General features: G+C 39.8%; 1 protein-coding gene across 1 annotated transcript; it reads left to right on the top strand.

The window, feature by feature from the left end:
• The first annotated feature begins 1610 nt into the window (after window positions 1-1610).
• palmda (palmdelphin a) lies at window positions 1611-5335 on the top strand. Its single transcript, XM_053438938.1, has 7 exons — window positions 1611-1655; window positions 1881-1961; window positions 2177-2304; window positions 2406-2520; window positions 2829-2853; window positions 3455-3615; window positions 4250-5335. Exons 1-7 carry the CDS (start codon window positions 1611-1613, stop codon window positions 5333-5335), a joined length of 1641 nt encoding a protein of 546 aa, XP_053294913.1.
• The last annotated feature ends 5341 nt before the right edge of the window (window positions 5336-10676 follow it).

Here is a 10676-nt window from a genome sequence, read left to right as displayed (position 1 = left end):
TGGAAGAAAGGGGAGACTCATACAGACACACACATACACACACACAGTGAAACACACACACATACACACAGCAGCTGTAGTTTAAGGTGTCCTGTAAATCAGGGGTCCTGTCAGACAGACTGCTTCTGAGTTAATAGATTGACAAAGTAAGGACCCCGGGCTGAGGGTGAGGTGGTTACAGTGAGAGGTAACAATAACACCGACCTCAAGGTTCTCGAGATCATCAAGGTGGCTGCCGTTGTGCTGGAGGGACGCACCTCCAGCTCAAGGAAGATGATGTCGGTCAGTTGTCTTGGAATGAGTGTCTTGTACGGTTCGACAGTGAAGAAGCATTGATAATAGGCTTTTGGGTTAGTGTACAGGTTTCACTGTTTTTACACATCGAAAAAAAAAAAAGAACATTGATTATCTTCAAACATTAAGCACATTGGAATATGTGTCCCAATATCTGAATGATACCAGTCCAATGTTTAGTGAATGCTAACATGTGTAGAGGCAACTACAGAGCATGGACCAATACCGGATACTATAATATTGATTGTTTAAGGGCAGAGGATGTCACACCTTGTTAAAGCCCTATGAGACAAATTATAGTTAGTAGTTTGCAGTGCGTGTTTCAACTGTAAGACAAAGTGTTTCCTCCTTAGTGTAACATGATTTACATGGAAAGATATTAAATTATTTAAAATATGTAAATTAGTAAAAAACAATTGATTGTACATTTGATATTTTTTAATCGAGCTGGCATATTTAAAACAACTTTGTTGACCAAAGTGCTTCACAAGTATAAGGTACGACAAGAAGACAGTAACACTCAATAAATCAGAGTACAAGTAGTAAAATAAAATAAGATAGAAAGTAGAATGATTTAAATTAACATACAATAATATAAAATATAAGATATACTGAAATAAAATAAAATCTGCTGGGATAAAAACGTTCTCAACTCGAAGAAAAGGCCAAGAAGAACAGATATGTTTTTAGTAATAATTTGACGCGTGATAGAGAGGGGGCAGATCTAATGTGGAGTGGTAAGTTGCATGTGCATGTGTCCACTGTAAAGCTAAGGGGGGCCTCAAGCAGCTTATCACACTGATTATGCTTCAATAAAATATTGATATACACATTGCAGCTACAGTTGGAGTTAAATCTGGTTTTGGACGTGTTGAATAAATGTGTGTTGGACCTGTGTTTATCAAGACTGCTCACAGCATAAATCTGAATGTTTAACTGTTTTATCTTAGTGTTGTTGGCTGCTGACCAAATATTTGATGTGTATATCCAAGTTCATGTTATAAATTAGATTTAGGTTGGACTTGTCCTGGTGGATTAACAGTTATATCCACTGGAATGTTCTTTTGTAGTCATCCTTGCAATGTAAAGGAATAGAATGAAATGAAATACTCCGATGCAATATATTACACTGAGGTTGGTACGATGGTTCTTTTTGGAAATTTGAATACCAATAAACTGCTGTTTTCCCTGCTCTCAGTTGAAATCCGTTTCATCACAGTTGTGTGGCTTACATGGATAATCAGTGCAGAATGCAGAAAATGCTGAAGATTTTTTTCTCTCTTTTCCATCTCTCTCTCTCTCTCCCTTAAAGCAGCATGGAGGAGTCTGATTTGCTGAAGGAGAGGCTCCAGGCTATCACTGTAATGCTCTACTCTACTGGTCTCATTTCCGTTTTGTAGCCATCTGCTACATTGAACCAACCTAAACATCCATTTGTGTTTGAGTATATATTAGCACAGAGAAGTAATGTTGAAAAAGAAAATTATATATATATCTGCATTGCTTCTGTCATCTTTAGTTTATTGGAATCTGTTATAAAGACAACTTAAGTCGCTAATGTAAACTGTTTGTCTTTGGTGAATTAGGAGAAGCACCGCATTCAGGAAGACATAAGACAGAAGAAACTGGAACTGGACCGAGAGAAACTGAAACTACAGCATCTAAAGGTTCAGCACATGTTTATCTTTCTGAATCAATCTTTAAAAAGTCAGCAGTGACACCAGATGAGGTGTGATGTGTGGATGGATAAGTATCTCTTATTAAGATGAATTGAAAACAGTTAATACTGTGCCCATCTGTTTGTCTACACATTATTTGTATTCGTCTGCTCATGATCTACATTAGTGAAGCTGTGTGTCCCTCTGTTCCATGAAATGAACAGAAAAAAGGTCTGAGAGAGCGGTGGCTTCTGCAGGACTCAGCTTCCCAGAATGCAACAGACTTTTCACAGCAACAGAGCCTTCTGTCTGACCAGCAACAGACTAAGCTGCTGCAGCTCAACATCCACAGGTGCTCAGCACAAACAAACACTTCACCACGTACCAGTGTGACCTGTGTGACCCAGAGTTAGAGTTAGTTACTGACCTGTAGTGTCTCCTCTGAACCACTAGGATAGAGATGGAGGTGGAGTTTCTGGAGCGGGAGGAGTCCATGATTTCCGCCAATGAGATTTTCATCCTCGACAGGCTGAAGGCTGTAGAGAAAAGCCCAGAGGAAATTATTAAGGTACCCCCCCCCCCCCCCCCCCCCCCCACACACACACAGACACACAAACACAAAAAATATATGTCTTCATCTTAAAATTGAATGATTGACATTATGGACACTTGGTTTTTGTCCATCTAAGAAAGACATCTCTTCATTACATTACATATCATTTAGCTGACGCTTTTATACAAAGTGATTCCCAATTAGTGCATTCAACATCTATGAAGGGCATGGGATAATCTTAGCCATAGTTAATGCTTGCCTAAACCTAAAGCTGTAATGTGCCTCGATTACTTTGCCTTGACTCAATTGCATTTGTTTTCCAGGAGGCCCATGAAAACTTTGCCCCTGGTAAGTCGAGGCACTATTTACTGGATATAAGCCACACCAGAGATGAATCCATGTTAGCAGCTTTGTTTTCTGTGCCACAGAACCATTACAGGTCGCCACAGTGATCCCCGATGTCCCAGAATCCCTGTCTCCACCAGCAAATAATCACATGGGGCAAAACGCAGCAAGAAAGAGTGGGATAATGTCTTGTATTTTTCACATTTCTAAGGAGTCACTCAAAGCACATTGTACATTACATGGTTTAAGTTGTGCGTATATAGTTTAAGTTTGGGATTGAGTCACAGCACTCTGGTTTGTTGTTGATAAAACTAGTAAGTAATGCTGCACTGTAAACCTGTGATTTGAATATCAAGCTGTAACAATGCAGAGGAGACCAGGTGTAAGTCAAAGTCTCAGATCCTTATTGGGAGACTAAAAGGTCGAACACAGGTAGTAGCCACAGAACTAGCATAGATAATGCTACTCAAATAACTTGAACCGAGTCAGCATTTATATAGTGTACTCATGACTAAGATAGGATATCTGGGGGAGACTGTGAGAGACACAGCTCACCGAAGTGTGCATGAACATTTATACTGTCTGTCTTCCTCCTGTATCTCAGCTCTGTTTGCTATGGAGATCAACGTGACCAAAAACCTGCTAACTGGGAAGAGCACCGTCCTTTCTACAGCAACCGTCCCCACCGAGGAGTTAAACCAACACACCGGCCTCAAGGTTTACGATGACGGCAGGAAGTGTGTTTATGCACTGATTTTAGAAGAGGTATCATAGTTAATCATAATGATTACCATCTGTATTTGTATAGAACAAATTGCTTCAAAAAGATTCATATGGAAAAAAAGGACTGGAACAGGACAAAGATACGTAGGGACTATGCATATTTTTTGGTTGTTTTTATGGGAGATTTAAAGGAAATTCACAAATATATGCTATGCAATAAATATAAGCATAGAATTTAATCTGAAACCAAATGTAGTTCGATGTAAAGAGGCTAAAATGAAGGTGATGTCCCCTTTCTCTTGTTCCTGTTAACAGTCTGCCTTACAGGATGCTGTATTACTTGAAAGAGTGAGTTGATAAAGTTAGATTTACAATAATGAGTTCTGGAGAAGGTAAAGAAATTGATGACAATCTGATTTTAATAAAAACATACTGAACTACATTTGAATCAAATTCAAATGTTACATTATAAGATATTTTCCATATGACTAGGTCTAACAGGGGGCCATGTTACTGAATGTATCATAAGAGGCGTAGAAATGAGAATAGATGATGGGAACTCTAAACTGTCTATTTTTCCTTTTGCCTGTTTTCACATTTTCCCAGGATCTTCTGCTTTTTCTGCCTCAGCCACTGACCTGCCTTTGTGTTGATCCATATTCTTCTCTTCTTTTAGGAGTCACGTGACAGAACCTCTGTATCTGAGCTGTCGGCCAGCGAAGTGGAACAGCTCCTTAGAAGAGCCACAGTGCATCATCAAGTAAACAATCAAAACTACCACCAGAATCCCAACAGGAGGGAGGAGCGCTGCTTTTACAACCACCAAGATGAAAGAGACAGAGGGGAGAGATGTGATGTCAGTAACCATGGCGGACACTATGGTAACCAGGTCCCCAGGAACAACGCAGCACAGGAAGACCCTGGCTGCATGCTGAGAAAACTACAGGATGAGCATCGCCATGGTCACCAGGAGCGCCTTCACAGGAGGCAGGAAGTGAGACTTAACCAGAGCAACCTGAGGGAGGGTCATGGCTTTGGAAACCACAAGGGGGTGGGTCCTCACTATGTAAACCAGAAAGATCCTCACTGCAGTTCTTACCAGGTGAGAAAGTGTCACAGTGTTCAGGAGGGTCGGCCTCCAAGTCACCAAAGCAACACTGTCATTAGGAACAGTAGGATAAATGGAGTCAATGGATCCAATGGCTGTCCTCCTCCCAGATCACATGACCAGGAAGCCGTGTCAGCATACCAACCTCAGCTCTGCTACACTCCATTAAATCATATCCCTTTTAAAGATTACATTTCTGTTGATGAAGAAGAACTTTATTGTTACAACCCACCCTCGTACCACTCTGTTCGGTACACTGGTCCAGCCCCCTCTGACAGAGTGCCCTCCCCCCTCTACCGAGATGACACCCCTTACACCATCCTCAATGCCATGGAGCCCACCGAGCCAATCACAGCCATCTTCATGGGCTTCCAGACGGCGCAGGATGACAGTGGGCAGGGTCAGGAGTTTGATGGCTCTCTGAAGGCCGAGCTGGTCATCATCGAGGACAACGAAGACGATGGTAAGGACAGCAATGTGAAGGAGAGAAAGAGCCACGCCCAGCCGGATGTCAGCAGCTATTCAACAGGAAGTGCAGCCAATGGAAGTGTTGGATATGAGGAGGGATTTGGAGGCAGACGGACAGAGAGACGGCTGGAACCAGGTATCAAAAGGATCCCGAAAAAACACAAAACCTGCTGTACTGTCTGCTAACTGGACTAACTCATGTGTGGCGACACTGACTCTTACTGCACAGACTAATTCATTTCATATGGTGATGCTTAAAACTAACTTAACTGTTGAGCTAGACTGAGAATAAGGTTTGATGTTAGAACTCCCTGACTGAAGCCGCTGCTGCTTTTATGAAACGCTACATCTGAAATCAACACACATGGGTAACTAGTTAGATTTACAACTTGTTGATAAACTACTTGGATCTAGTCCTTGTATGTTGTAAATGGACACATTCTTAAAGTTGTATGACTTATTTATGCAAAAAAACTTTTATCAAAAGACTGCATGTGCTCTGCAGCTCTTTGGACATGAATAACCTGTAGTTTCGTCTGACTGCTCTCATCAGTGAGAAAACACTTATAACCCCTCTGTAAACTACCTACAGCAGACACACACTTAGCAGCCAAAGAAGCTGATGTTTTCATGAGCTGGTGGAGACCAAAACAGAGGGAATGTTGGATTTGAATGCATGAGGTGGACACAACCACACTATCAAATCAATGCATGTGTTACACGCCAGCTAGCTGTTTGTTAACATATTAGCCTTAATAATTTGCAAGGTGATGTAGTCGGTCGGTCCTGGGCAGCTTGTGGGGGAGATCTGCCTTCAGGTGCTAAAAAGATCAACAGCTTAAAGGAAAAAAAACCTACTCAAAAATGTGTCATTTTTTTAATATTGGTCAGGGCCCATTTTCACTGTAGAAATTAAATCTATTGGAAATTCTTAAACCCTTTTTACCCTTCAAGTAGAGTTTAAATGAATATGTGCAGCATACAATTAAAAATGTTAACTGCTTTCAGTGTTTGATGAGATACTTACACTGATGAAAGGAATGATACAGATCTAGCTGATAAACCGATTGTGCTCAGGGTTAGATTCAGCTGTTCTGCTCTCCTCTGGCTCCCTCTGCTGGTTTAAAGGAGGTTAGGCTAGCTAGCAGCTATAAAAACTCAATACCTATGTATCAGCTACAATGACTTACATTTTTTATGATGGGCTCAATGATATTATAAGGGCTATAGTAATATTGTATAGTGCTGTTGATTATATTATGTTTTACACTGTTTTCCAAAGTAGGTTTCAGAGACAGTTAGTGCTTCCCTGAGAAATAAAATTACTTATTTCAGATGAGTACTATCACTCCTAGATGCTAATCCAGAATAGTTCTGATCAATTACAAAGCACATCATGTTCATATAAAAAATGAGATCTCCATTAATGGGATCTGAATTTCCCATGTCACACAAAGTAAATTGAATCACTGTGGTGTCCCACATGCAATAAAACCAGTACTGATTTTATTATATGTTGGACACAACATATTTATATGTTCCCAAAATACACAGTGTATGCTATTTGTGTTCCATTCACACATGTTGAAAATACCAGACCAACTTAATTATTCACAGACTTGAAATGTATTTATATTACAACTTGTAGAATCCAAGACTAGAATAAAACAGATGTTGACCTTTTTATACTAACTTCAGATGTTACTGTGCATTCTGTATGTTTGACCACAGCATGTGGACAACCATGCAACATGAAGCTAATAAACCTTTGTTTACTGATTGATGTCTGCAGTTTGTCCTCTCTGTGTGAAACTAACCAGTATAACAGCACAACACTTTGTCAATGTGTGTGTGCGTGTGTGTGTGTGTGTGTGTGCGTGTGTGTTTAAAATTAACATCAACCCTGCATGTTTCAGGCTTTACGCGAGTAACGAACTCTTTTAAATTTCAGTAATTGTAACTGCGTTACTTGATTTAAAAAAAAAAATACTTGGTTACATGCTCGCTACTGCTAAAATTAGTGGAATTACAGTAACGCGTTACTTTGTACCGCGTTACTCCCAACACTAACTGTGTCAGCTCAGAATAATGTAAAAGCATTTGAACATCTACAGTTCCTCAAGACCAAACTTCATCTGCTGGTGAAAACCATGTGATTCAGTCAAAAGCTCCAGAACAAGCAAATTAGAGGACCTTGAGCCGGGACTGAGAGCTGCAGTTGACATATGCATGAACTATCAGCCTCCTCAACCATGTAGTATCCCCGTTATTTTTGATTTGTGCCATGTGTTTGCATTTTGTGTGGTAAAGGAAACGCACATTAACATGATATTAACAGTGGACAATCCAAGTGTTACAGTAGGACATAACACTGTGGCAGTGAGTCAGCATGAACAACAACAAGGTCCTAAACTGAAGAAGCAATATGGAATTGGGCCATCATTCATTTGACTATTAACACCCATACTTTTCCGACAGTCACATGTTAAACTGTCTGTTGTGTAAATGACTTCCCACATTTCAAATGTACAGACTTTCACACTTGAGGTCAAAATGAAAGAATCCAACCTGGATCAGCATTTTCTTCTGTGGTGCCTCATTTTGGTAAAATTGGTGTGTGAAGTAATATTACACACTAAGTCAGCTCATGCCATACTAATGACAGTTTGTGTGTGTGTGTGTGTGTATGTGTGTCAGGTACAAATGACGCGTGAAGGCGGAGAGTCCATCCATCAGTCCATCAGACCGGTTCATCAGCCGGCACCATGTTCCACGGCTCAGCCTCTTCTTCTCTTACCTCATGTCGAGCTTTGTAGATCCGCCACAACGAGGGCTGCTGTCATTCTCCTGCTGGGATTCGGTTTTGTAGTATAATACGACAGTAAAAACCTAACTTGTACTCAAGATCCTTTCCACTGGCGCGTGTATTTTTCTCCGTCACCGTCTCTCTGCTCAGCTTGACAAACGGCCACAGCCAAGCTCAAGAAGTTTCTCTTTAAGCTTCTGCTCACAGTCAGTCTAACTAGCAATCCGATTTGACACAGTACCCTTATTGATGGAGTTAAGTACATGAGAAGAGTATAGGATTTAATAAGGTAATAATTTCTGATTTCCTGTTCTTCAAGGCACATACATGAAGACAATTTAATTGAAGGGCTAAATGTGTTTGTGTGACTCACCCATGCAGAGGTTTAGCTGAGCTGGAGCTGCAGAGGGTTCAGTTTGTGATTTACAGATGTTCTAAAGGGCCTCTTCTTTTTTACGTGAGTAGGATGTGAGTTAATCAGTATGACATTAACGAATTTCAATATCAGTTTCTGGGTGTTTTATTTTTTCAGGGAACATGAAAATTATCCTATTGTATTATGCTAAAGCCAAGGGCCTAATCCCTCTTCCCCCAAACCACACACCCACACACACAATTTTAGTTGCCCCCACTTTTAAAGTTAAATTTGCTTTATCTACTAAAATATCTCTCATGTCTCTGAACAGTGTCCTACATCTGTCCAATTTAAGAAACGTCATAATCTTTCATTGAAAGCAACCACATAGTGACAGTGTAATAATAGCACAAGAAGAGAAAGAGATACATAATGGGTGAACACGCTCATAGACATTAATGACACAGTTTACTGACCTAGATATTTCTTTACTTATTTCAAATGTTAGTTTCACTTTTATATTTTTATCGTATATTGCTTAAAGCTTTTTTAATTATCTTTAAACACTAATAAAATTACATTAATAATGTGTTATTTGCAAAAATTCTCTACAGTTTCAAAGATATTTCAATTATATCTGATTTCAGGCCAAAACCACATTTACTACTTTTTACAGGGACCCAGGGGAGTTACTATATTTAGCCAAATTAATATCTTATCTGGTTTTCATTGGTTACTGATTCACAGGCAATTTTTTCCAAGCAGTGGGTTTTAGGCCATCTGAAATCATGATTGCTTTTTATTTTAAAACCTTACCCAGTGACACATTTCTATATATCTGCATCAATTTACTACGTATATGTGTGTGTGACAATCAAAACAGTGGCTGAAAGAGAAACAGACTATAAACAACAGGAGGTTTCAGGAGTCACAGGCTTTATTAAATATGTCCTCACCACACTTTTAATTTGTCAATAATAAATGACTGGAAACTCAAGGCAAATATATGAAGAAATTAAGTAGAATAAATTACACTAGTGAGGAATTGGTGTAATAATCAGGACAGCTGTTTATATAGAGTCCATGCAGAATTTCAATGCAAGCGGTGTGTGTGTCACTCTGTAATCATTGAGAAGTGGCATGAACACTACCACAACTGACAAGAGACAATCAGAAAACGTTTAAGAACACAATGACTAAATATACGTTCTCCTCCAAACTAAATCTACTGTTCCATAATAATAATAAATCGTTGATGGCGTGAACCGCAAAAAATCACAACTGAAATCAGACGAGGCATTCGGGTGAACACAAGACCCCAACTCTAATGAAACTCCAGGGCAAACACGCAGCGTGCAGAAGTATGTAGTATGTGCTCTCATAGAGTAAATCGAACACAGTAACACAACGACATGTTGAACTTTTCACTTGGCCTGCTTGTATCATTGTGCAGCCAACACATCTCAGAATCTGATTAATCTCAGCTCGGAGCTTTAAAGGATAACATTTTTCAATTCCTTCCAATTCAATTTGTTCGCAGTTCGTCCTCTGGCCCGAAGGTTGGTGGTTCAATCCCTGTCTCCCTCATTTGGCATGCTGATACTGAACCCCAAATTGTCCCTGACGGCTGTGTGTGAGTGATGTGTGATAGAGAAAGTGCTGCACATAGATGCATTGTATGAATGTGTGAATGGCAAACTGTACTGTACAGTGCTTTGAGGGGTCATCAAGACTAGAAGAGTGCCATATAAGTAAAGACCATTTACCTTTTATTACGCTGCCATACTGTGCGTAGACTGAACATTTTATTTTCTGATGCTGGCCCAGACATTCTGTGATCCATTCTGTGTAAAACAAAATTCTCCTTAACCTGAAGGTCTAAACATGAGTGAGCCAAACCAAGAAGGTATCCCATAGTTACAATCTATTTGGACAACATTTCTATTTGTGTGGTTTGCTTAATCAAAATATAATGATGCTAAACTGAAACCGCTTCTGTTAAGAGTTCTGATGTGGTAATCTGGTATTATTTCAGCCTGGCAGTTAAAATCATCCCATTCGAGCTGTCCTGAATGCACCTTTATCCCACAGCTGAGCCCAGCTTGTTTTACAGGGGCCTCCAGTGAGTGAGCTCATTCTGGAGCAAGAGGCAAAAGGAAAGAACGCCCTGAATGTGTGGAAGATGGATTAGCATACACTCGTATACACATGCACACACCACGCATTAACCTCCTAAAAAACATGGCAGACTTCCAATTTCATTAAGTCGCTCTGACACAATATATTATAAACTTTTTACAAATAAAAGCTTCAAGGATTCATAAGCACTGTTCATTTCATAAATATATGCAGCAAAAATACAATAC

Source organism: Pleuronectes platessa, chromosome 13 (assembly GCF_947347685.1).
Source record: "Pleuronectes platessa chromosome 13, fPlePla1.1, whole genome shotgun sequence".
Classification (NCBI taxonomy): Eukaryota; Metazoa; Chordata; class Actinopteri; order Pleuronectiformes; family Pleuronectidae; genus Pleuronectes; species Pleuronectes platessa.
Note: the sequence above shows the minus strand (reverse complement) of the source record. Positions and strands in the feature narration are given on the sequence as shown.